The sequence below is a fragment of the Numenius arquata genome, chromosome 24, assembly GCF_964106895.1.
Source record: "Numenius arquata chromosome 24, bNumArq3.hap1.1, whole genome shotgun sequence".
NCBI classification, from domain to species: Eukaryota; Metazoa; Chordata; class Aves; order Charadriiformes; family Scolopacidae; genus Numenius; species Numenius arquata.
The window spans coordinates 5,382,824-5,409,524 of NC_133599.1; the positions used below are offsets into that span (position 1 = coordinate 5,382,824).

At 52.7% G+C, this 26,701-nt stretch overlaps 2 protein-coding genes across 2 annotated transcripts in view; both read left to right on the forward strand.

Annotated features, from left to right (window-relative positions):
• Positions 1–26,701, forward strand: part of PNPLA1 (patatin like domain 1, omega-hydroxyceramide transacylase) — a 106,127-nt gene that overhangs the window by 55,696 nt on the left and 23,730 nt on the right. The gene's annotated exons all lie outside the window — the stretch shown is intronic.
• Positions 1,198–3,168, forward strand: LOC141475046 (potassium voltage-gated channel subfamily A member 3-like). Its single transcript, XM_074163169.1, has one exon. The coding sequence runs from the start codon at positions 1,198–1,200 to the stop codon at positions 2,947–2,949; it is 1,752 nt and encodes a 583-aa protein (XP_074019270.1). The 3' UTR covers positions 2,950–3,168.

Below are 26,701 nucleotides of genomic sequence, written 5' to 3' on the forward strand. Positions count from 1 at the left end.
TCGGAGGGGGGGGGTGAGGGGGGTGGTGGGAAAACGGGGACCCTCCGGCAGGGAGGGGGGTTGGGGGGGGAAGATGGGCACAGCGGGGTGTAGAGATCAGAGGTTGTCCCCGGTGCACGTCTCCTGGGGACGGAGCGTTTCCCAGCGCTGGGCTCCTGCAAGGGAGGCTTTTGCCTTAGAAAAACCCACCCGTTTGACCAAAATTGAACTATTTGCATAAGGAGATCAATTGAAGGGAGGAAAAAAAAAAAAAAATAAAAAAATTTTGGCTTTCTTGCAGGAAAGTCTGAAATGCAGATTTGGGTTCAGCTTGAAACTGCCTTGATCGAGGGCTGGCTCGGCTTCGCTTCTCCATTTATTTTGCTGTGGGGATGCACACGCAGGCACACACACACATACACACGTGTGCAAACACACACATGCACACACGCATGTGCGCACTCAGGCACACGCACCCGCTTTCTCTTCTCTACAGGAAAAAAAAAAAAAAACCAACAACCAACAAAAACCCACCAAAATCCCCAGCGCTTCAGCTGAAACGCTGATTCAAAACAACTGTTGGCGGCTCCGCCGTCTGCTTTCCATTCCCCACCGCCCCGCCGCCGCTTGAAACGGTGACTTGAAACAAACAGGCAAACCCCAAAATTAATAATAAAAAAAAATTACATTTCGCCTTCCCTCCCCCCCCTCGGGAGAAAGGCAGACCCCCCCCCCCCCCCTCTTTCTAAGGCAGCGGTTCTGCCAGGAAAAAAATAAATAATAATAATAAAAAAACCCAAACCAAACAACTCTCCCTGTTTGCCACCCGCTGGGCATCAAAGGATGCTCCTCGGGAGGGGACCGAAGCCCCTCGGCGTGTCGCTGGAGGAGGGGGGGGACGGAGGGTTGGGGCAGGGGCAGGGGTGCCCGCAGGGTGCCGGGGGTGCGGGGCAGGGCCGGGGGGGTGCTGGTGGGTGTCTCCGGGAGCGGTGACTGAGCGAGGCGGTGCCAGGGCTGGGGGCGGATTTTTTGAGAAGAGCCTCAGCTCTTCAGAGCAGCGGCAGCCGCTGGAGGAGTTGGGCGGCTGTTTCTCCCTCTCCGCTCGGAGGAGGAGGAGGAGGAGGAGGAGGAGGAGGAGGAAGAAGAGGAAGAAGAGGCTTTGGCTGCCGCCTCTCCCATCCTCCCCCCTCCCCTTTTCCCCTTCCGCCCCATACCTTTATGGACGAGCGCCGGAGCTTGCTCTACTCTCCGGCTGCCTCCTCCACCGGCCGGCATCCGCGGGGCGGCTCGACCAGCAGCCACCACAACCTGGGCTACACCGAGCAGCTGCCCCCCGCCACCCCCCAGCCGGTCCCCGAGCAAGAGGAGGAAGAGGGTGAAGAAGGGGAGGAAGGCAACATGACGGTGGTGGGGGGCGGCGGAGACCCTTTGCTGGAAGAGCCACAGCATCCTCATCCTTTGCTGGGGGGGGACCGCTACGATCACCCCCCGACTCCGGCCGCCGTCCCCGCCGGCCAGCCCGCGGGCGGTGGGGAGCACGAGTGCTGCGAGCGGGTGGTGATCAACATCTCGGGGCTGCGGTTTGAGACCCAGCTGAAGACCCTGGCGCAGTTCCCCGAGACGCTGCTGGGGGACCCACGCAAGAGGATGCGTTACTTCGACCCCCTCCGCAATGAGTATTTTTTTGACCGTAACCGTCCCAGCTTCGACGCCATCCTCTACTACTACCAGTCGGGTGGGCGCATCCGGCGACCCGTCAATGTCCCCATCGATATCTTCTCCGAGGAGATCCGCTTCTACCAGCTAGGGGAGGAGGCCATGGAGAAGTTTCGGGAGGACGAGGGTTTCATCCGGGAGGAGCAGCGGCCACTTCCCGACAAGGAGTTTCAGCGCCAAGTGTGGCTCCTCTTCGAGTACCCCGAGAGCTCTGGGCCGGCCCGAGGCATTGCCATCGTCTCTGTCCTGGTCATCCTTATCTCTATCGTCATCTTCTGTCTGGAGACCCTGCCTGAATTCAGGGATGACCACGACTATGAGGGAACTGGGGGGACCTTTGGGACGGGTGGTGGCCCTCTCCCACCTGATGTCTTCACCAATTCCTCATCCTCGGCTGCTTCCATGGTATCGTCCTTCACCGACCCTTTCTTTGTAGTGGAGACTTTGTGCATCATCTGGTTCTCCTTTGAGCTGCTAGTCCGCTTCTTTGCCTGCCCCAGCAAGGCCACCTTCTCCAAGAACATCATGAACATCATTGACATTGTGGCCATCATTCCCTACTTCATCACACTGGGCACCGAGCTGGCTGAGAGGCAAGGCAACGGCCAGCAAGCCATGTCCTTAGCCATCCTCAGAGTCATCCGACTGGTCAGGGTCTTCCGCATCTTCAAGCTGTCCCGGCACTCCAAGGGGCTGCAGATCCTGGGGCAGACCCTCAAGGCCAGCATGCGGGAGCTGGGCTTGCTCATCTTCTTCCTCTTCATCGGCGTCATCCTCTTCTCCAGCGCCGTCTACTTCGCAGAAGCCGACGACCCCAGTTCAGGTTTCAGTAGCATCCCCGATGCCTTCTGGTGGGCGGTGGTGACCATGACCACAGTGGGCTACGGGGACATGCACCCCATCACCATCGGGGGCAAGATTGTGGGGTCCCTCTGTGCCATCGCGGGGGTGCTAACCATCGCTCTCCCCGTGCCTGTGATAGTCTCCAATTTCAACTATTTCTACCACCGGGAGACAGAAGGTGAGGAGCAAGCCCAGTACTTGCACGTCGGGAGCTGCCAGCACCTCTCGTCCAGCGAGGAGATGAGGAAGGCTCGCAGCAATTCCACCCTCAGCAAGTCCGAGTACATGGTGATCGAGGAAGGGGGGATCAACCACAGTGCATTCAAACAGGCTGCCTTTAAGACAGGCAACTGCACAACCACAAACAATCCCAACTGTGTGAACATCAAAAAGATCTTTACGGATGTTTAAAACAGAAACCAAACCAAACAGACAGGAAGAAAACCTGAGGATGCGGTAAAAAAAAAAAAACTACAACAATAACAATAGTAATGCAAAGTGACTGTGTACTCGGTGTTGTGTGGAACATGCACCATCGTCGGTCTGTGTGTGCCCTCGTTTTTATACATTTATTTTTTTAAATCCTGCCTTTCTAAAGATTCAAAAAAAAACCAACCACCGACTCCCCCCCCCCCCAAAAAAAAAAAAAAAAAAAGGATTTAAAATTCTGCGATGAAGAGGAGGACGGCTAAAGGGTAAAGAGGAGGAGGATGAAGACAAAACACACTCACCGTCGAAACAGGTGTTTGTTCTGCAACGTGTTGCGGGGCTGCTTTTTTTTTTTTCCCTTGTTTTTGGGGACCTCTCGCTTTGCTCCTGAATTTCCCCCACCCTCCCCCCATCCTCGCCCACCCCCCTTCTCTAAAGGCGACGTGGAGCCGATTTCTCTTCCATCACATAAGCTCACTTGTTGGATTAACAACCCCGGATTGGGTGGGGAGACGAGGAAAACATGTTGCGGAGCGGACTGGAAGGGGGTTGGGGAGGAAATAAGCGTTTAATTTTGCAGAGAGTCTCTGTTACCGCATTGTTAAATGATGCTTAATATTGAAACATGTGGTGTGCCGTTACGGGCACAGCACAGATTCCCTTTTCTCCCCCGTTAGATCTTCTATGAAATTCTAATCTGGTCAGAGACCGAGTGCAATCAAGGCTGATTTAAATAGGGAAAAAAAAAAAAAAGAAAAGAAAAAAGCCCTCGTTTTCTAGTCTTAATTCCCTTCCCCTGCAACCCTACGGCATTATTTCACCCCACGTCAAATTTGTGGCCGTGCAGCGGGTCCGTGTACGGGGAGGAGGGAGGTGAAAGGCAAAATGGAAGGGTTTCAGGAGGCGAGGGCACGCGGGGAGCGATGCCGGCGAGGAGCGGGGGATGCAGGATCCTGTGCAGCCTCCAGCCTTCCCAGCCGGAGACAAAGGGATATTTCCTCCTTATTTTTTTTTTGTGTGTGTGCAATGCTTTTGGGAGAGATGCAGCCGCTTATCGCAAGAAGATTAAAGTGGCGAACACGCCTTCCAGCGGAAGTCACTAATTCGGACCGGAGTGATGCAGTTGCCATGGCGACCCCGGTTTCCTGGGAAACCCCCAAAGGTTGTCATGGCATCCCTTCTCCCATCCCCCTTGGTCCTCGCTCTTCCCGCAAAAAAAAAAAAGCAAACCCAACCTTTCCAGATGGTTCCAGCCCCGTCATCCCGCAGGACACGGCGGCTCTGCCCTGCGATGTGACCCCATCCCGGCACCCCCTTCCCGGGCCACGACCCCCCCTCCCCGCAGCTTCCCCTGTGCAGAATAAAGCATCCGTAGGCAATAAGCACACCCCGAATCCAGCTCTCCCTCGCAGAGGAGCTCACACCTTGGCAGTGAAATTTGGGGATGGAGTCTCTCATCCTGGCAAAACACGAGCGCCCGCTCCGCCGACAACCGCCAAACCTGCGTTTTTTCCCCAAACTCCCTGCGAAATGGGGTTTCCCAGCGGGAAAGCTGGCCTGAGAATCCCCGGCAGCTTTTGGAAACCGGGGCGGGGGGACAGATCTATAAAAAAGCAGGATTGAAAAGTAACCAAAAAAAAAAAACCACCCCGCTGGGGAAAACACACCGGCTTCATCTTTACGTGTGCACCAGGGGCCACGGGACATCTGATGGGATCAGGTGAGCTTTGCACGGGGTAGGGTTTAACAGCATCATAAAGTATTGTTGCTTTTTGGGGACAAACCGCACATTTTCCACCGCTTAAATTTTATTTTTCAGCTTATCCTGGCCTCTCTGGTATTTTCCTTAGGTAAAGCTGGGTACCATCCTATAGCTCCTCTGCTTGTATTTGCTTTTCACTTTGCTTTTTAGTGCTGTGCTTAGGAGGAACCACCCCCCACCCCCTCCCGTTTTTTTTTCTTTTTTCTTTTTTGCAGCTGGATTTCTTCATTTCTGTGCTAAAAAGGTGATTTGCAGCGCTTTAATGCTTCGGGCCGACCCCTGCCATCGAAGCAGGCTGAAGGCAGGGCCCGGCTGCTCAGCCTCGAGCGCCTCGGCTCCAGCTTTGCTCTGGTTTGCTGGGTTTTGGGTTAAATAAACGCGGATTCCTTCCAGGTAGTGAGGTGCCCAGGGATGCTGTTAGATACCTCCTAGGACAAAGAGAGATTTGCCCCCAACCTGAGCGAGTCACAGCTTTCCCGAGTGCGTGGAAAGGGGCGTTTGTCCTGAGAGATGCCAAAATCAGAGTTTAACTCGGATTTTACCCAGACTTAAAAGGATCAGGACAGTTTGTAACGCTCTCCCCGAGCCTCGCCTTAGCCCCAGGTAATAAAACCCTTAGACCATCAGAGCAGCTTCTCAGCTAATGGTATGTGACAGCTTTATTGGAGTGACTCCAGTTTTCACCAGCTGAGGATCTTACAAATGATCTTTATGAGGGAGATGCTCTGGAGCATCGCGGGAGGTAACAAACCCGGGATCCCTTGTCCGGGATAACTGAGATCCCTTGTCTGGGATAACTGGGAACACCCCAGCGGGCCTTTTCCCCAGGATGAAATGCCATTTCTGCCTATGAGCTCTCACTTTTTGTTGTTATTAACGCTTTCCCGCACGACTATTCCTAAAAGGAGGATTTGAGTTTAAAAGCAGGGGAAACGGTCCCACTCGGGAGGGTTTGCAGATGAGTTTTGTTTCTGCATTTTCTCTGTGGCAGCTGCACGGGGTACGGAAACCACATGTTCTCCTGGAAATGGCACAGTGTAATTTTCGGTTTCTAAAATAAGCAGAAACCTTGCAGGTTGTTGGTTGGCTTTCCTGGCTACTCCCTCCCTTATTTTTGTAGCGGCAGAATCATTTCAGATGGATTTTTAGGGAGAGTAAAAGGTGCTGTATGGGAGAGGTGGCGAGGAACCCACTTCAGCCACTGGGGTTTTGCTCCAGGACCGGGTGGTATCGCTGGAAAATGTAAAAGCGCTGCTGCTCTGTCTTTAAGATAACGTGAAAAAATGGGGATATCCTCTCGCTGCTCTGCCCCATTTCTGTCCGCCTCTTCCCTCTGCGCTGGCTCGTTGGGTACCGTTCAGCAAGATAAATGCTTTCTGTTATTCCACGGTCTGACGGCTCCTCTTACACTGGCTGCCGCGTGCCTTGTGCCAGGAATTGGAGAGATGGCTGAAAGATTGCTCTCTTTGCAGCCAGCTGCCTTTTTAACTTACTTTGCTCTCTTGCAGTGTGCCTCCGATTAGGACTTAGGGCTGTTTTAACATTCCCTGGGGAGTTAAAGATGAGCCTCAGCCTCCGCAGCGCCTTGGACTCGCCTGTTTCTAATGTGCTTAGAGGGGGGGGCAGCATTAGGAGATTAGTATTAGCGGCTGCTGTCTGGCAACCTGCTGCAAAGCCTTCCCAAGGCAAGGCGAAGGGCTTGCCTAGACCCAGCTTATTGCATTAAATGGAAGGAAAGTGCATTGTGGAAAGCTACCGCCTGATATTTAAGATGCCGCAGAAAGCGAGCAGGGGAAAAGGCAGCGTCCCTCGGTAGTCCTTGGCGTGTCGCCTGCATGTGTGGCGTGGCAGTGATGCCCTCTGAAATGTCCTCCTCCTCCTCCTCCCCTCTCTTTCCTACCTGTCAGCTGAGGGACAAAGTGACACAGCAAGGACGGGAGGGGGCAGGTCCAGCCCCGGGGATGCAGCCCTGAGAGACCGCAGCTGCCTCCCTAGATTTTATCCCTCCCTTTATTTTATCCCTCGATTTTATGTATTCGATTTATATAGGGGCACTGGGCGATATAGAGCCTTGTACAGCCTCCCACCTCCTTCCCCAGGCTCCTTTCCCTTCCCCTCTGCTTGTATTTTGACGGGGGTCGGTCTCTTCTCCCCAGTCACAGGCGATGGGACAAGAGGAAACAGCCTCAAGTTGCGCCAGGAGAGGTTCAGATTGGATAGTAAGAAAAATTTTTACACTGCAAGGGTTATTAGTTATTGGAATGGGCTGCCCAGGGAAGGGGTTGAGGCACCATCCCTGGAGGGATTCAAAAGCCGGGTTGACATAGAGCTTAGAGCCATGGTTTAGTGATGGTTTTTATCAGAGTTAGGTTGATGGTTGGACTCAATGATCTTAAAAGTCCCTTCCAACCCAGACAATTCTATGACTCTATTTTAGGACCCGTTCCCTTCCCCTGTTTCAGCCGTGGATGCCACCTCGAAACACCTCCTTGGTACAGGGGGATGCAGGGGACGCGCAGCAGCCCCAGCCCTGGCTCCTCCACTCGGTACTGTGACACTGTCACCTTTTTCTCCTGCTTATTTGCCCCTGTTTTGTGTGTGTTTTCAGGCCTGAACTCTTCTCAAAAGGTTCTCTTGTTCCTCAGCACAATAGATGCCCTTCAGGTGCTTGGAGTGGCCAGAGGAGCAGAGCCGTATCCATCCCACCCCACGTGTAGCCACAAACAAGGGCTGGGGGTATCTTTTTCCTCCAGGAGGGTTAAATTTCTTTCCGGGCAATTGTTTCTGCTCCATCACTTGACAAAAGAAGTCGGGTTTTGTTTTTAGTCCCCAGTTTATGGACGGTTATGAGGAGGCAAAGGGCGGGCAAGTGGCTTCCCCAGCAGAAGGGAAGGAGCCACCCAGAGCCCGTGGGCTGCTGGGGGGGGGTGTCTCCGGGCAGAGCTGTAACACGGGGAAAGGGTCTTTTGCAGGGGTTGGTGTGTACGGAGAGCGTTCTGCATGAAATCTCTTTAACTGTGTAGTTTGGAGCCCTCTTCCTGCCAAGCTTTTAAAATATGCATATCTCGGTGAGAGCACATGGAGGCTCCCATCGCAGCCTGATGGAAGGCAGGGCCTTTCTCCCCCCACCCCGTTTTTAAATGTTTTAACAAGCCATCTCTGGGCAGGCTGCAAACCCGCGAGTGCAAACAGACAAATGGGATTTAAACGCGACTCATTTTGCCCTTCGGTCACAATTGCTGCGTGTACCGGGAAGGAGAGCTCAGAGCAGTGGCACCCCCTTGCAAAGGCAGCCGTATGGGCGATGGGCGCAGGGAAACAGGGGCTTTCTGGATATTATAGGATGTGTGGGCAGGGCAATATCCTATAAATTGTCTCCTTCTCTGCTGTGGAGCTGGTACTATGCTTCTGCACCCTTCCCTGCTATGAATCTGCACCCACAGTCTGAACCGGGTACCCGGCTCGACTTTTGGGGGTGTTGTACAGCTGGAGGACGGGTTAAGGATGCTGCTGCCTTTCCCTGTTTCCCTGAGGGCTGTTTACGTGGCAGAGGCTGCGGGAACGTGGCACCCGCTGGGTCCCGTTGACCCCGATGGGTGCTGGGTCCCCGTGCCAGGGGTGGGAGTCCGGCGTTGAGCATGGAGAGCTGGAGCGATGCGCTTCTCCAGCAGGAAGGTTTCCTTGGAAAAAGCTGTGGGACTCTGGCCAGACATTTTGGGGATGTTTTGGGATGGGGGCCCCGAGGTGCCTCATCCAGGCGAGGAATCATTTCTCCAGCAGCGGGAGGGTTGTGGCTTCATTTTAGGGGGTGGTGATAGAGGGTTTTCTCAGGGCACACACAGGGATGAGCTTTCCCACACTGGGGGCACCTTCGCTGCTGGGGGGAGCCCCTCAGAGCAGCCCCAACCCTGTCTCCGCAGCATCTGGCTCTTGTCCCAGCTGAAGCTCTCCCGGCTCCGCTGTGGTCGAGCCCTGGACACAATCGAGACCTTGTACTCCCGTACTTGGCTTCCCCAACAGGAAGATGAGTAATGGTGTCTCCGTCGAAACGATATTCATCCCACCTGACGGGACACGTGTTTGCTGCTCTGCGCTGGGAAGGCGTCAGGGCTCCTGCTCTTTGTCACCCGATGAATCCCATTTTTCCCTCATGGGAACCATCCTCCGTGCGGAAGAGGGGTGTGTGCGGGGTCCCTTGTAGCTGGAGCCCTTTTATCCCCGTTGCCGGCAAAACTCAAGCCACAAACACCCTGAGAAAAATCCCCTGTGAGCTTTTCCTTTCACCAACAAGGTGCTGCTTTATGAGACCCCCGGGTTTCAGGGTCCGTCTGTGTCTCGTCACCACCCGGAGCCTGAAGTTTCGGCGCTGAGGATGCTCGGCAGCCGGGCAGGGAAACCTTCACGCATGAACCTCCCCGCAGGGCACCGTCAGTGTTCTCCTCCTTATGAACCAGGACACGCTCAAGTAAATGAAAACCTGTCTCCCATCTCGTTCAGCTTCTCGTCGGGGTGAGGAGTAGCTAAAATACCTCCTGATGGTTGGTCTTCCCTTAGTCACAACCGGAATAGCCTTTACCTGACGGCACTGGATGCTAATATTAAGACATCCCCCCCGGCTCAGCGATGCAGACGGCAGCACGCACTGCCGGGTCGGTTCAGGAATGATTCATTTCCTTAAGACTCGTAATTCAGAGGTTTTTCTGAGTGTGGTTGAGCTCTGTCATGTCTGTTGCTTTTTTTTTTTTTTTTTTTTTTTTTTTTCCCCCTACAGTTGTTGCGCTTCATTTTTAGCATCTTTAACGCACGCCGGGTGGGAAGGCTGGGGTTTGGGTGCCTGGCTCGTGCGGCTCGATTAGCGAGCGGCTATCTCTGCTCTCGCTGGCGAGGATGCAGAGATCAGGCAGTTTTATTTTGATGCTGACCAGCACCAGCTGCTTTGCTTTGCTTCCTCCCGAGCCCCGTCACCAATAGATAACGGAAAATCCTTTGGGGTTGTGTCATGGTGAAAGCACCGGAGGCTCAGCCTGTGCGGGGGCGGGGGGGTCCGTGCTCGGGGTCTCGCTCTCCCGGGAAGCTAAAATTGCAGTGGAGCGTGGACAGGACGAGCACACGCTTTGCAAAGAGGTTTTTTGCATTTTTTAGTACAAAAAATGTTTGCCGTTCAACTCAGTTGCAATAAATTAACTGAGTGCGATGCAGGGTTGGGGGGGCTGGGGGGGATGCTGCCCTGCTTAGGGGGATTTTGGCCTGGAGTTGGTCCATGAAAACGCGCGTCCCTGTATCCTGGACCTGGGAATGGGAGCTGAGTGTTCGCTGTTGGTGCTGGGGGGCTGTGGGGAGGTCAGCTCCTCCGGGCCTCAGTTTCCCCATCTCTAGATGACACTGAGAAGCTTTATTAAGCGCTTGGAAATGCAGCAATGGAACACGCTGTGGGAGGAAGAGGCAGCTTTGAAACACAGAGCAAGAAGTAAAGGATCCTCCAAAGGCTCTATGGAGTTCAGCTTTTCTGAAACTTGCGGAGCATCCAGACCCTCCCCCTGGTACCCCATTAATTCCAGTTATTTTCCTCAGCTGGAGGGAAGCCCGGGGTTCCACCCAGCTCCCTGGAGATGCCAGCTCTGCCCTACAGCTCCCCTTCCCCTTACTTCCCCATCCTCCTCTCCTCTGGTTTCTTCATTCTGCATCTTTACACCTGTTTTTCCATCTTTTCTCCTGAAATCTCTGGGCATTTGTAGTCAAAATCCTTCTTCTCCCTCCTCGCTGGCCTCTGCTTGGAGCTGCCACTGCAGCTGGGTAACGATTCAAACCTCAGGCTGTTGCAGCAGGTCAGAAATGAGACATAAGAAGTTTGGGCTCAAAATGAATCCTCCTGCTGCAAATTTGAGCTTGCAGGAGGGATGGGAAGGAGTTTTCTGTAGCATTGCAGGGTGGGGGGGGGTCTCCTATGTCTGCATGGGCATCGGTGGGTGCTGGCACCCAGCGCTTGTGCTTTACCCTTCGGGTGCCTGAATCCCGTTGGGCAGTTCAGAAATCTTCAGATTAAAGGTGGAAAGCTTTCTGCTGCATCTGAAACAAGCCTGGGTTGTTCTCTCCTGGGGCTGGAAACCTTTCAGCGAGATCTCTCCCATCTTGGTTGCAAAATGCTCTGGGAAAGCCAAGCGTGCGCAAGGAGATGGGAACCAGTGAGCGCGACCCGGGTCCAGCTGGTTTTCTGGCTTGTGATATTTCCTGGGAATTGGCTTTACTGCTCCGTCTTCTTAACTAAGCTGCCATGGAGAGAGAATTACACAAGCATTTACCTTTATCGGCCAAACATGGAACTCGGTAAGAAGAGATATCAAGTTAATATGATAAGATCTGCTTTCCCTGCCCCTGCGTTGATTGGCATCAATTATATCTTCCTCTTTAATTCTGCATTAAGACTCTCAGCTATTCCTCTATATTGTTTGGGATCAGCAACAGATGGCCAGACCCATCATTTTGCAGGTCACTTTGTTTATCCCTTACAAAATTGGCCCAACAAGGAGCTATTTTCCAGTCCTCTGGATTTTCACCAGGTCCAGGGCTCAAGAGATACGCAAGACTCGCAGTCTCACGAGCTGCTTCGCCAGCTCCGAGTGCTTGGATACAAGTTATTTGGCTCAGCTGATTCAAAAACATCTAATTTTTGCGGCTGCTGTTTAATATCCTCTGTTTCTCTTGGAGTGGAGAAGATTTCATCGCCCCCATATGATGGGAATACATCTGGAACCCTTCAGGATCCAGAGCAGCGATATCTCCTCAGTGCTCCTGACTCCTTACTCCCACTGCTGTTCTTGCCGAATTCGGTGAAATAATGTCATTGTTAGCCTGAGGATTGGGGGTTTCTTTCTACAAGGGCAAAGATACAGCCTGAAAAGACAACCAGCGTACCCCAAAGCACTGGATTATTTGCCGGCTTTGAGAAAATTGCTATTTACCCCTTAATCTGCAGAGCCCCAACTCTGCTGTCCCCTTCTCAGCCAAATCGATGGTATTTCCTGGGCCGTGCTGGGCTGAAGGTGTTATTTGGGTTTTATTTGTGTAATACTCCAGCGATGCTTGAGGATGCCGGCAGTTTGACCATTGCTTTGCAGAAAATAAAGCAAGAGCCCTTGCCTGCTGGCAGGTGGGAGGGGGGTGTAATCCCCCCCTACAAGCCCAGTCCAATAAAGCATAAACCCCAGTTACCTCTAAGCCTATGAACAGTCCTTCTGGCACTTCAGGATAAGCCGGAGCTTGAATAGCCGGCTGGTCCGAGACCCTTGCGAGGAGCACTAAGCCCCGCTGGTAGCTTATTTCCCCCCGAGTGCTGCACTGCCTTGTGAGGGGATCTTTGCTTCTTGTGGGAAATCTCACACACACACCCCCCTCCTTTCTCTGCCTGCTTTTAGCATCCCTGCAACAGCATCCCTGCATCATCAGCCCTGCAACAGCATCCCTAATACAACATCCCTGCAGCAGCGTCCCTGGAACAGCATCCCTGCAAGAGTCTCCCTGCAACAGCATCTCTGCAACATCAGCCCTGCAACAGCATCGCTATATCAGCCCTACAACAGCATCCCTACAACAACAGCATCCCTATATCAGCCCTACAACAGCGTCCCTGCATCAGCATCCCTACAACAGCATCCCTGCATCATCAGCCCTGCAACAGCATCCCTGCATCAGCATCCCTACAACATCAGCCCTGCAACAGCATCCCTACAACAACGTCCCTGCAACAGCATCCCTACAACAACATCCCTGCATCATCAGCCCTGCAACAGCTTCCCTACAGTATCAGACCTACAACGGCATCCCTACAACAACATCCCTGCATCATCAGCCCTGCAACAGCTTCCCTACAATATCAGACCTACAACGGCATCCCTACAACAGCCCTACAAGAGCATCTCTGCATCATCAGCCCTGCAACAGCATCCCTGCATCATCATCCCTGCAACAGCATCCTTAATACAGCATCCCTGCAGCAGTGTCCCTGGAACAACATCCCTGCAGCAGTGTCCCTGGAACAACATCCCTGCAACAGCATCCCTGCAACAGCATCCCTGTATCAGCCCTACAACAGCGTCCCTGCATCATCAGCCCTGCATCAGCATCCCTACAACATCAGCCCTACAACAGCATCCCTACAACATCAGCCCTGCAACAGCATCCCTACAACATCAGCCCTGCAACAGCATCCCTGCAACAGTGTCCCTGCAACAGCATCCCTGTAACAGCACCCCTACAACAGCCCTACAACAGCATCCCTGCAACATCCAGAGAGCAGGTCTCACCCTCCTGCCTGCATGGATCCTATCCCATCTTGCTTATCTCCATCCCGCCTCTCCCTTTGGGGAAAATTGGCCCATTTTGGGGGATGAGCTGGGACCCGGCAGGTCCCGGTGCGTTAGGCTGGGCTCTGAGCTGGGAACACAGATCCTTCCTCCCCTCATCTCATCACCGGCTGCTAATGAAGCATCCGGCTCACGTAATCTGATTTGGTGGGAGCGTTCATCTTATTAGTGTGCACCACACACTGGTTTTAATATAGTTAATGAACCTCGCTATAGGAAGCTTTACTAATTCGCACTTGAAAAATCACCGTGAAAGGGGCCAGAATTTGGGGGTGTGAATCCCTCTGACTTGCGCGGGGCTCAAACCCTTGGGGTAATTTGGCCGTGCCCCATCCGCGGGTGGGCACAGAGCCTGGGACGTGGCACGGCGGGAGGTGGGATGCTCCAAACTAAAGGCAGAGCGTATGATTTCTGTAAACGAGAGGGATATAAGCAGTTGTGTGAAGTTTCTAAGAATTCCGGTGTCTTAAAGACAGAGCAGAGCATCTCACTGTATTAAAATAGGAGTCAGGATGGACTCCTCGATGCTTCAAAGCCGACCTCTTGCGATACCAGCTTGATTCATGCCCTCCAGAAGCTCGGCAGCTCCAGCACCACAGATTTTGGGGGATTTTTTTTTTGCCCTTTGCTACTCATCTCCCTCCCCACATCAAAACGGGGTCTGGGGTTTGAGCTCTGCGGGAGGGACTCTGTGGTCCGAGCGCTGGATGTGGGATCTGCCCCAGCTCCTGCCGTCCTCTCTATCAGATTTATAAGATCAAGCAATTGCTTAATATCGTGTGAATCATATCGGGTCGGAACAAACCTGGCTTGATTAAGATAAAAATATGATGAGGAAAACCCACTTTGCGCTAATTATTCTGGATTTGGAACTTGCCATTACTGTGAGATAATAGTTAATAACCGGAATATACTTAATGACTATTTTTTCTATCTTTAGCCCGCTTCAGACTGTGTTGCATTTAGTCCATTAAGCAATTTTAATTAGCAAATTTTCACTTTTTTTGTTGGTGGAGAGGGGGGATGTGAAATTTTCTGAGGGGACCAACGAGCAACATTAATTCTCCTTTGCCTCAAAAAAAAATAATTAATAAAATAATAACCTGTTGCTTGTTTTCCAAACCAGACTGTGCATAAAAGCGGTTCTTTGCTCTGCCCAACAGATACCAGAAGAAGTTTCAAAATTAAGACCTTCAGGACTGTGTTGGGAAATCAAACCTCTCCAAGGAAACGGCAAACATCATGGACACGGCGACTGATGCTGCCGCGGACCCGTCCGACGGAGGGTCTGTCCTCCCCAGTTAAACCCATTTCATATATTTCCTATATCTCCGTGAAATATTTGCCACGTTCTCCGTGTTTTCTAACAAGTGCATTATGTGGAAGGGAACATCTTTGCAGGTGGAAGTTTATCTTCAAACCATGTGCAATATAACGAGACTGAACAAAGCCAGGAAGAAGGAGGAGGGGAGGTGGAAAGCATTTGGACATTATTTCAGTCTTTTTGGTTTTTTTCTTATCTTAAAAAAAAAAAAAAAAAAAATCTCTTGAAAGATTAAGCAACCAGAAAGGAAACGTTAACCAGAGCTGCTAATAAGCAGTCCAAAATAAGTGTTTTGCTAGGGGTGGGAGGGAGATGGGGGAAATTCGGTTGCTCTCACTGTTCCCTGTCGAAGGACACAGGCTGTTTTCAGCGTTGGGATATGAATAATTTCTGTTCCCTTTTTCTGACTTGCCTGTAAATGCTCTTTCTAAGTAGGGATGTGCTGCACCAAAGGCTGTGATTTACTTTAAGTCCTTATTAAGAAAGTAACGTCTCCACCGATGCTGAGGGAAACGGTGTCTGACAGCCAACAAGTTGTGCCTTGCTTTCAGGATGACTCCATGAAAAACTAAGGAAAAAAATAATCTTATTTCCAGGGGTGGAAAAGGTGTAAAACCCAATCCTGGCAGGTCGTGCCTCTGCTTCATTTCACGAAAGCCCGCACGCCCTTCTCTGCTGTTCCACGGTACTTCAGCCCCGAGGGAATATTACAGTATTGTGTGGCTAATACTGTAATAAACGGGAAGTTCCATCGCTCCTTTGCCTGTCGTCGTCACATTTTGGAGGCTGGTTGGTTTTTTCTGTGGCTGTGGGTTGCCCACGCTGTGCTACAAAGCTGTTAAAGTTGGGGTTTCTATAACCTCACTGCATTTCCTGAGACCATAGGGGTAAATATTAGCCCGGTGCAATGGGCTAAATGGTCTGCAAAAGGATAAATGGTCTGGCAAACGGCAAAAGTATCGATGGTGTCTTCTCCTTCTGGCTTCCCTCTCTCTCTCCAGCCTCATCCATCTCGGCCTCCTGCCTCCGTTCCAGCTTGGAGACTAAAACCCACCTGGGACATATTCCCTCGGAGGAGCCAAGCGATACTCACGACAGCGTTGGATTTCTGGGGGAAAATAATGTGGGTGGGACTGAGGCGAGCACGGGAACCTCTGCATCTGCTTTGCAATAATTCACCGGGGATGGTTCGGGGAACGTTAACTTGGACTGGACCAAGCGAAGGGAGCTGGAGCTCGCTCCCAAGCCGAGGATGCTCACGGGGATGTAACGGGAGACAAAATTGTTAGGTGTGTGAAGCAGACTCTTGAATTCATGCCCTGATTGCTTTGGGTCCGTGTCCGAGGACCAATCTGGAAGTCCCCACTGGGTGCCTGGAAAGTGGAGCCAGGACCACTCAGCCTGGAGGGCAGCACCAAAACCGGGATCCTTCACCAAGCAGAGCTTTTAACCTGCATTTCAAAGCAGACCCCGGGCAGGAGATGGGGAACATCCACAGGAGACACACATGGGATGCTTCGAGGCACAACCCAAGTGAGGACGTGCTTAAAAATAAATGCCCTACCTGGAAGGAAGGCTCTGAAATGGGAAAGCTCAGGGGAATATTGGTAGCAAAGCAACTGGCTGCCTGCACCATGTGTTTCTCCTCGATGAAGAGCTTCAAAGACGAATGAAACCCAAGTGGGTTTTTGAGCCATCGTTCAGGGCTGGGATTGCTCCTGACCTGTCTGTAGGTCAGCAGAAGAAGTCATCCTCCTTTCTGGCTGCCCCACATGCAAACTTCAGCTGAAGTTGGGATTGAGAAATTCCCTTAACAGTGGGGAAATGACGTGGTTCTTAAAGGAATGCATCGACTTTGGTGAGGTTGCACTTATTCTGTTTGGTTTTTACATACGGATAATTTCTCGGCTTGAATCCCTCCTCCTGTCATGGCATCATTGGTGATGGAGACCTTGTTCATGGGAGAAGGACTTTAGGATCCCAAAGTCAGAAGTCTCTGGGGCTCTGCTTAGGTTCTCCCCAGTCTCTGGGCTGGGGAGAACGGGCTGAGATGGCGAGAAAAGAAACAAAAGTGAAAAAACCCAGCCTTGGGGAACAAAGAGCAAGTGTGGATCTGGCCCTTAGTGGGACATTGCTCCTTGGGCTTGTTTGCATTTATTCCCAGCGTGGTAGAAACCCCTGTGGCCATGGAGCTGTGGAGAAATGAATGAGTTTATTGTGGATTTTGCAGGATGAGGTGCAGAGGGAGGTGGGATGGGACCAGGAGTGGTGGAAGAGCCTGAGGAGCAGGTCCCTGAAGCCCACGGGGACGAGCTGAGGGTGCCAGGGCTGGACAGAGGGATGCTGGGGAATCACAGAGGTGAAGCAACCCCACGGTGTGAAATCAATCTGCTGTGAAAGCCGCCTGCACAAATTAAAGCTAATTGGAGCGGTGGCTCTCATTAACTTTGTGTTTGGCCATCACTGAGGCCAGCCCGTGGTGGGGGGAGGGAGAAGGAGCTCCTCTGTGGGATTCTCCAGCAAATTGCTCTGCCGGCAAATCCCCAGGGATCTGGCAGTAACTGTGGCACCGCTGCAGCCGGAGAGGTCTGAGGATGGGCTGGCAGAGCTTTTTGGGTCATGGCTGATTGTATCTTAACGTGGCACAGCCAAAACCCACCTCCCAGGCATCCATCCCATCCCCTGCAGAGGGGAGCTGTGCCCCCCCTCATCCTGCAGCTCCTCGGCACCAAAGTTAATTAATGCTCAGACCATAAAAAATCTGAGACCTTAAAAAGACCCCTTAAAAAAGACAACTAAAAGTCCCCAGTGTTTGGGGAGAGAGGGCTGAGCCTGTTTCCATCACTGGGAACCCCAAATAACCGAGCTGTGGACCTTCCCTGCTGCCAGGGACGGAGCTGCCGGCAGCCTGGGGGAGATGGGGCTGGGCTTTTTGGGGAGCTCTCGCCTCCAAAACCACTAAGAAGCTTCAAAATATGTTTGTTCGCAGCCTTCCCTGCAGCGTGACGGGTTCGTAGTGTGCTCTTGAGGCTGCAAAAGAGATTGAACAAAAGCTTTAACAGCTCTGAAATCTCGAGGGATTGACCCAGAAAGCACTTTTCTACCCTGCTGGTGGTTTTGGGGTGCAAACGGCCAAAACACCCACTGAGGGTCGGATCCAGCATCCCCCCCCAGCCCTGCAGACGGCCCTGAGTTGCCCACGGGGGTAACGGCACATTAAGAGGAGGAGAATTGATTTTCTGGATTGCAACACAGACCTGGATCTTGGGAAGCCCTGGTCCCAAAGGTGTTAAATTTAGTTTCTTTTGGAACATGATCTAGTAGCCCTTAAAATGGGGGATAGAATGTATCAGTACTAAAGTTATTTTTATTTTTCACCGGTGTTACAGAGAGCTTTTTTTATGGCACGTTGTGTATGTAACATAATTATACCTCGTCTGTTTTCAACAGCCACTTTGTTAAAGCGTCTCTCTGTTATAGTTCAAAAGGGGCATTTTGACAAGCAAAGGGATGGGGAAAAACCACATCCCTTCGCCCCCTCGGGGCCGGTGGGTCCCAGCCGTGGGGCCGGTGGGCAAAAATGCCAGTTTCCCCCGGACCCACCCCCCGGACATCTCCCACCCGTGACAATCCTGCCAAATTTCACCCTCTTCTCGGTGTTGTACATAACTGGCGTTGACGACGTTGCTCCACGCTGTTGGGTTCCTTTCGCTTGGTCGCTGAGCCAGCTAATTGTGAATGTGCTTTTTTTCAAAATAATTGAGAGTTTGATAGTCTTCAGCTGTCAGTCCAGTGTATTCATCTGTGTTGCCACGACTCTGACTCTAGCCTTGTGCGTTTTAAAGATAACCATCGTATCAGGACAGCCGTGTCGAGGTGTCGTTCGGGGCGAAGGACTGGATTTGGCAAGGGAAGACAAATTAAAAATGTATCCAGTCGATTAAAAAAAAACAAAACAAAACCAAATACACACACACAAAAAAAAGGGAGCGATTTAATGACGGCTGACATCAAGAGAAGATCCAAAAAATAGCGTGCATTGATTCCCATAATCATCCCAACGCAGGCTGCTCATCTTTATTCATAGCCCCTCAAAGCCGTGCTTCGAGACGCTGAGAGCATCTCTGAGATGCTGCACGTTCACCGTGCTCTTGAGAAGCCGAACACGTCGACGTCCCTCCTCTGCCCCCAGCGCAGCTGCCGTCCCCCTTCCCCCTTGTAATTTTAGGGTGCGATCAAAGGGGTGAGAGCTCTGCCGGTGGGGTCCAGCCTGGTGGATAGGCAGGAAAATGAGATGTGGGGAGCTGGGCTGGTGCAGGGTCACATCAAACCACCTGTTTTAAGAATAAGATTTAAGAAGGCGGCAAAATTCAAAAGCAGAATATCTCAGAAAGGGTTGAAGGGCACTCAGAAAGGTTGGGTGGACAGAGCGGATGGGGTGGGACGTAGCGGCGTGGTTGGAGGAGGCTTTCAGAGACAGCGTACAACATGATGCTTTGCTTGCCCTGCTAGATTTGGGGAAAAAAATCAGGATTCCTGCGGTCCTGTCCTGGCCTCCAGCCTCGTCCCACAGGGGCTGGTGAAAACCCTGCAGTAGGAACGTCTCAGAAACCAGCCTCTGAGCTCCCCGGAGGCTTCAATTACGCACACACTTGGACGTTTTCTGAGACAGATGTTCAAATGCTGTTATCGAATCCTTTTAAAATGCAGGAATTTGTGGGATAGTGTTTTTCTCCCCTAAAAAGCTTTGGGGGCTGGTGTGCTCCCCACTCTCTGGCTTTTTTTCCCACGGCACGGAGTCAGCTGGAATGTTGTCCCTTGGGCTGAGACTAAAGCCGAGGAGCAGCCCTGGGTGAATTAAATTACCCAGCTCTGCAATCCTCCTGTTTTCATCCACCAACCTCTGGTAACAGGTAAATTATGCTTCTTTTTCACGTTTTTTTCTGCCTTCTCTGAGATAACACCATCCGGGCACCTTTAAAAGGGATGCTCTGAGATACCGCTGTCACCGATGGGTGTTTTCCGTGACACATCAGTTCTCTGGCCAGGCCAGGCCACCGATGCTGCATTTTAAACCCATCACTCTTGTTTCCGAGAAGGATTTTGGAGCAGGACAATTTATCTGGCAATACGCAAGCCATAGGTAGAGCTGGACTTGCAAGTGCGATGGTATGAAGGGGAAACGTAGCCGGGAAAGTGTAAACCAGTGCCTGAAATAGGGCGGTTTTTATGCAGAACGATGTGTTTGCTGCCATGTCCCTCGTGCTGCCGGGAGTGCTTTGGACGTGGGACTTGGTTATTCAAATTGCTCAGGTCTTGCAGGAAAATCACCTTCATTGCTGAAGGTCGGGTGTTCCCATGGCTGAATTTAGCATCTTTTCAGGAGAATGGGCTCTTTATTCATCACCTGAGGTCCCAAACCATTGCATCCACCATCCACTTCCAGCGCAGGAGCAGCCCGTGTTTCTTAATTTCCCATCCTTTACTATGCAATTTATTTTCACGGTATCTTCCTGGGACTGGGATGGCTGGATATAATTTTGACTTTGCTTTCCCTCCTTCGCCTGCGCGGCCGGGTGATGCCGAAACCTTCCCACGACCGTCTCAGCTGGAACAGGCGTCGGGTACGTTTGATGGGTGAAATATTGCCTTGTGAAATTCAGCGTATCAGACCGGGAAAACTACAGCCTTCTCCGCAAGAAGGCTAAATCCTGCCTAATGAGGTGCCACAGAAACGATGCAATTTAGGAGTGGAGATGTAAAGCGCGGTTCTCTCTCTCACGGTTACTCGGGAGTCGGTTGGAAGCGCTGGTTTTGCCGGGGAGCCGTGTTGCAATTGTTTAAACTTCTTCTTTTGATACCAGTCTGATGCTCAAACAAGCTGCTGCATCCCGTCGTCCTGGTGACCTCCACCGCCGTGTGGGCCTTGTGTTCAGTTACCGGTAAAAAAAGAAGTGATTTTTGATTTTTTTTCATGGCTTGTGTGATTTTTTTACCTGATGTTGAATTTATTTTTTTAATTTTTTGTTTGTTTGTTTTGGTTTTTTTTTCATTAGAACTCGAAACTGTTATTTCATACGCAAAGTTCAATAAAATGGCTGAAACACGCAGCGAGTGGCGTTTGGAGCTGAAATGGGGCGGGGGGGAGATGCTGGGGACGGGAAGGACGGTGCGAGGGTGAGGTTTGAGATGCATCCCCTGGAGGAACTCATTGTCCAGGATGAAATCAGCTGAAATTCAATGCCATTCCCAGGAATAAAATTCACTCCAGTAGAGAAATCAAAACTTGGGGTAAAATCTGTGCATTTCCAGCATCCTGACCAGCCATCCGGAGAGCTGCGCTCTCTTTATAGACCGAAGAAGCTCCGGGCAAACCTTTGAAATATTAATTGTAAGTGTCACAAGAAGGGTTGTCACTGGCGATGCTTTGGCAAAGCGGAGGTGCCGGCTCTGGAGCTGAACCAGCAAACGCGGCCAAAGCATGTCAGAGCGGTTTTTTTTAGGTTACCGGTTGTCTGAAAAATATTGAATAGTGAGAATGGAAAAAGGAATTAGGATTTTACAAGCCGTGTTTAATTGGCAGCAGCTGTGACCGGTCTCACCCACAGCCTCCGAGGAGAGGATTTCCAAGAGCAGCTGAAAACTGGAGACTTTGCTGCTTCCTTTTGCTTCTAAATCACCTGTTTCTGGTATTTGCAGATTTAATTTAAAAAGCAAGATGCACATTCCTGGCTTGGGGAAAGCAGCTGGAGATGGCGGAGCGAGCGGATGTTTTTGCAAATCCCATTCCTAGGACTGAAATCCAGGGAGAAATCCCAAAGGAGGCTCCCGGTGCTGAGCTGGGGGGCTCAGGACTGGGAGCAGAGGACAGGCTGGAGGAGTGGCTCTGCGTGAACCTCATGAGGTTCAACCAGGGGTCCTGCACATGGGTCAGGGCAACCCCAAGCACAAATTCAGGCTGGGGGACGAAGGGATGGAGAGCAGTTTTGAGAAGAAGGACTTGGAGGTGTTGGTGGATGAGAAGCTCCACCACAACGATGCCCTGGCAACGTGCGCTGGCAGCCCAGAAAGCCCCCCACACCCTGGGCTGCATCCCCAGCAGCGTGGCCAGCAGGGCGAGGGGGGGGATTCTGCCCCTCTGCTCCGCTCTGGGGAGATCCCCCCCAGTGCTGCCTCCAGCTCTGAGGCCACCAACATCAGAAGGACATGGAGCTGTTGGAGCAGGGCCAGAGGAGGCCCCGGAGATGCTGGGAGGGCTGGAGCCCCTCTGCTGTGAGGACAGGCTGAGAGAGTTGGGGGGGTTCAGCCTGGAGAAGAGAAGGCTCCGGGGAGACCTTGGAGCCCCTTCCAGTCCCTCAAGGGGCTCCAGGAAAGCTGGGGAGGGACTCTGGATCAGGGAGGGGAGCCATAGGAGGAGGGGGAAGGGTTTGACACTGAAAGAGGGGAGATGGAGATGAGATGTGGGGAAGAACTTCTTTGCTGTGAGGGTGGTGAGAGCCTGGCCCAGGCTGCCCAGAGAAGCTGTGGCTGCCCCATCCCTGGAGGGGTTCAAGGCCAGGTTGGAGGGGGCTTGGAGCAGCCTGGTGTGGTGGGAGGTGTCCCTGCCCAGGGCAGGGGGTGGCACTGGAGGGGATTTAAGGTCCCTTCCAACCCAAACCATTCTATCATCCAGAGCAGCCAAGCATTCCCATAGCCACTCTGGGCAGGATCAAACTAGGGGAACTCTGCAGTGATGGAGAACCTTGAATTATTGAATTTTACGAAGCATCTTGTTTGATCCTGTTGTCCTCAAGGAGCCTGAAAGGGTCGAATAAGTTCCTAGAAAAGCAGCGCTGAGTGCTGGGAGTGGGTTGTGTGGTTTTGTCTCTCTTTGTTTTCTAGGTTTGCTGTGAGCTCCAGGTCTGCTGGAGAAGATGAGCCGGGTGGTGGATGACCCGTGATGAGCTAAATCGCTTTGCATCAGCTTCAGCAATTATTTCCAAATTCTCTCAGGATGGCTGTACTGGATGGGACCAAATTAGACCCCGGTCAGTGTTGGTGGCTGGGGCAGAATTAAGGCTGGGAGGAGGGAGCCTCTGCTTGGGTCCTCAGAGCTGGACCAGTGGGTTTTAGCAGCTCTTGGTGCTTCTACTTTTGCCGTGACCTTGATCTCTGTATCAGCTTCCCTCAGGGCTGTGGTGCCTCCAGCTGCAGGTTTCAGTTGGCGTGTGGTTAACTGGGGGGGGGGTTGCTTAAGCATTTGCAAAAAACAGGATGTCACAAAGCTTGAGATGCAGACAGCAGAGTGAATACCATCAGCCAAAACCAGCCCTGGAGGAAGGACAGGCACAGGGGCCACGTCTGGCATGTTGTCACCTGGGTTTGCTTGAAGAGCAGTAGGAGACAGCTTCCACGGCAACCACTGATGAGTGGAAGGCAATGTTCCCATACCCAACCCATCTCTGGGACCCAGGGAAACCTTGAGGTGAGGTGCACACCCAGACCTCATGGATTTTGCAGGGTTTCCAGCCCATACCCGGGGTCATAAATGGGGAAGACACTGCGCCAAAGAGCTGCAGAGGGACTGGACGTGGTCAGTGCTGACAGCTCATCTCCCCCAAGTCACATTTTATAGAATCAGGGAATGGTTTGGGTTGGAAGGGACCTTAAAGCCACCCCCAGTGCCACCCCCTCCCCTGGGCAGGGACACCTCCCACCACACCAGGTTGCTCCAAGCCCCCTCCAACCTGGCCTTGAAACCCTCCAGGGATGGGGCAGCCACAGCTTCTCTGGGCAACCTGGGCCAGGCTCTCACCACCCTCACAGCAAAGAATTTCTTCCCCACATCTCATCTCCATCTCCCCTCTTCCAGTGTCAAACCCTTCCCCCTCCTCCTATGGCTCCCCTCCCTGATCCAGAGTCCCTCCCCAGCTTTCCTGGAGCCCCTTTAGGGACTGGAAGGGGCTCCAAGGGCTCCCCTTGTCTTCTAACTTGTTGGCTTTTGGAGGGAGGACCTGAGAAGAGCGCAGAGGCTGAGGGATGTGGGTCAGCCTGGGGGTGGCACGGTGTGACAACAGGCTGGATGGCTCATGCTTCATCTCCAGAGGTTATGAAGGGCAGCGGGTAAATGCCACCGTGGCAGTAACACAGCAGAGAGGGTTTGGAGCCACACAGGGAGCGAGCACTGGTGCTGCCTGGGTTTGTGATGTACAAATTCATCTTAAAAAGGGTCTGGAGGAGCTGGGCTGATGAAGGGCTGGTTTCTGCTGTTCTTTTGGCTGGTGTTTTGCTCACCTCCATACCCGAGCATCCCCGTGTGGGGACTACGTGGTCGCAGGCCTTCTCCAGTAGCAGGGCTCTGCACACCAGCATGACGTGAGCGATAAATCCTTCACTCGCTGCCTTTAAATTTGCTGCTCGGAAATTTCCCTGGGTGCCATTTCCTTCTTGGGTTATGAAGAAATATCGATTCATCACTCCCTACTCACCATCTCACCTCCCTGCAGGGTTTTAATGACCTGTGTCGCCTCCTTCTCTCCAAGCCAGAGCATCCCGCTCTTCCAACTGTGACTTCTCCCGGATGCTGCAGATGGGCTCTTCCAGAACAGAGTCAGGCTCCTGCTGGGTATTTCCTCTCTCCCCAGACCCTGCCTTTCTAAGGAGGCCTCATTTTAGACACTTCAATTCCTCTCTTCCCGAAAGATGTTGGTACCCGAAAGGGTCTTCCTTTCCATTCCAACCAGAGGGGCATGGCATCCTTCTGCAAGGGTCGTTGGCCATCTCTCTGCCATCGTGTTTACCCATGGGAAGGCTAAATTATAATTTCCCTCGTGGAAATCTCCTTTACTTAACACCACCTGGTCCTGGCCATTTGCTACTAATCATTTTATTGATATACTCTTGAATTTCTTCTACCAGAGCTTCAGTTTTAGGACCTCCCTGTGCTCGTCCGCAGGCAGCACAGATACCGAGGATTTAGGCAGCATTTCTGCCTTGCCTGTTTGTGGAGGGTGGAAGCAGATTCCATCTCCTGCTCTTCCAGGCCTCAGCGTGCTGAGGCACCTCTTGATTTATCCATCAGTGTGAATGAGATGCGCCAACGAGCATAGATGGGAGGAAGACACCAACCAACGAGAACGTCCTTATGGAGGTGGCACATGCTTGGCTTTGCAAAGTGGGGAATGACAGAGGGGACCATAGTGTCCTTGTCTGTCCCAGGTGGTGATGACCATCACGTGTGGCACTCGGCTCCATTTGGGCAACCTGCCTTCATCCCAGTATGGGGCCCAATAGGAGCTGGTGTGCACAGAGCTCCTGAGCTTCAGGTCAGGGCTGCGTGGGGCTACCTGGGGCTTTGTCTCCTCTGCGACCGCAGGAAAGGAAATATTCCTCTGGCTTCATGGGGTCGTGGAATCACAGAGGATGCTGCAAGGATGGGGGAGATTGAGTTGATATCTCAGAAAGAAATTCTTTGCTGTGAGGGTGGTGAGAGCCTGGCCCAGGTTGCCCAGAGAAGCTGTGGCTGCCCCATCCCTGGAGGGGTTCAAGGCCAGGTTGGAGGGGGCTTGGAGCAACCTGGTGTGGTGGGAGGTGTCCCTGCCCATGGCAGGGGGTGGCACTGGAGGGGCTTTAAGGTCCCTTCCAACCCAAACCATTCTATGATTCTATGATTCTGTGACGGTTGTTCCCCAGGGACCAGCCCAAGAGAGGTGGGGATTTCAGATGTTCCTAGGACCTTCCTGCAGAACGGAAGCATTTCCTTTATACCCCAACATGTCCACAGCCCCAAGGGAATTAAGTACAAATTAAGGGGACTGCCAGGATCTGGACCACACACCCGAGCAGGGACTAAAGCTGCTCTTGCCCCAGCTGAGTCACCAGCCACACGGGTGGTGCTGTGACGCCCATGGGTGCTGGGCACGGTGGCAGCCCTGGTGGGTGCTGTTTGTCTGGGAAAGCATGAGCTGAGAGCGAAAGGTGGGGAGGGGGAGAAGGGGAAGCCGTGGCTAAAAATAGCTATTTTTGAAAGAAACGGATGAAAACCTCTTTGAAGAAGTGAGGGGAGAGGGGGAGGGTTTCCATGGAAACGGGGAAGTCTGTCTCTTCCCAAAAGAGGGGGTGGGAGATGAAGAAATAGTAAATACGGCAGAGAAATGACGGGGAAGAGGATGCTGCGAGTCGATGGCATTCCCTGTGGATGGAGGGGAGGGAGCTGTGGGGTCTGAGCACACCTGGATCCCAGGGGAAGCAGAGGGGGCTCTGACACTGCCTGCCTTGTGTAGCCTTGGGCATGTCACCTCGTGTCCTCCCCATGTCACCTGCAGCCCTGTGCCTGTCACCTGCGCGAGTCACCGGTAAGAACAGTAAGCCCAGAGCTCCTGGGGACCACCATGTCGCCACCATGGGGCACCTCCACTGCTCCCGGCAGCTGGCAGCAGAGATAAAATAAATGAATTTCTTCCAAACCCTTTCAGAAAATGCACAAAACCTTATTATTTTCTACTAGGAATTTTCCACCATGGCACGGCCATTTCATGGGGAGACCCTGCAGGGAAGGGAGACACTGGGCAGCGAAGACATGGGGGTCTTGGCCGGACGATGAGGGAACCCGGGGGCTTACAGTGTGGTTGGGGTTGGGGATTTGGTTCATCTCCCAGTCTGGCACGAGCCACGATTCGGCAAAGCCCATGACCTGGTGTGGGCCCACAGTTTGGCACAGCTCATGATTTGGCATGGCTCACAATCTGGCACGGCCCATGGTTTGGCACAGCCCATGGTCTGGCATGGCTCACAATCTGGCACGGCCATGGGGCTGGCATGGCCCATCGCTTGGCCCAGCCCGGCATTTGGCCCATGGACTGGGTGCTCTGTGCCGTGCCATGCAGTGCCATCTCCTGGCTGAAGCTGCCACGGTGCCACCATGCCCACAGTGTCATCGTGCCCATGCCACAAAGCCATGGGGAAGGTGCTCCCCAGCCCGAACATCCCCACCACCTGCATCTCCTCCCTGCAGCATCTCTGTGGGGGAGGAAGAGGCAAATCATCCTCTCAAGCCGCTTTTTCTCCCAGCTGATTTGCAGTCCTGCTGCTCCCCGGGGAGGGATGAGTGTCTGGGGTGATGGGAACATCTCACCCCACTCCATGCTCCCATCTGACCTTCAGCAGCTCTTGGCCCCCACCCTGCACCAGCAGACACTTGGGCTGAGACCCACAGGGTCCAAAAATAGCCTCTGTGGGACTGCTTGTCCCATTTGTGCTGTGATGGGAGATGCTGTCACCCTGGTCACCTGCATGGGGAACCAGTCCCAG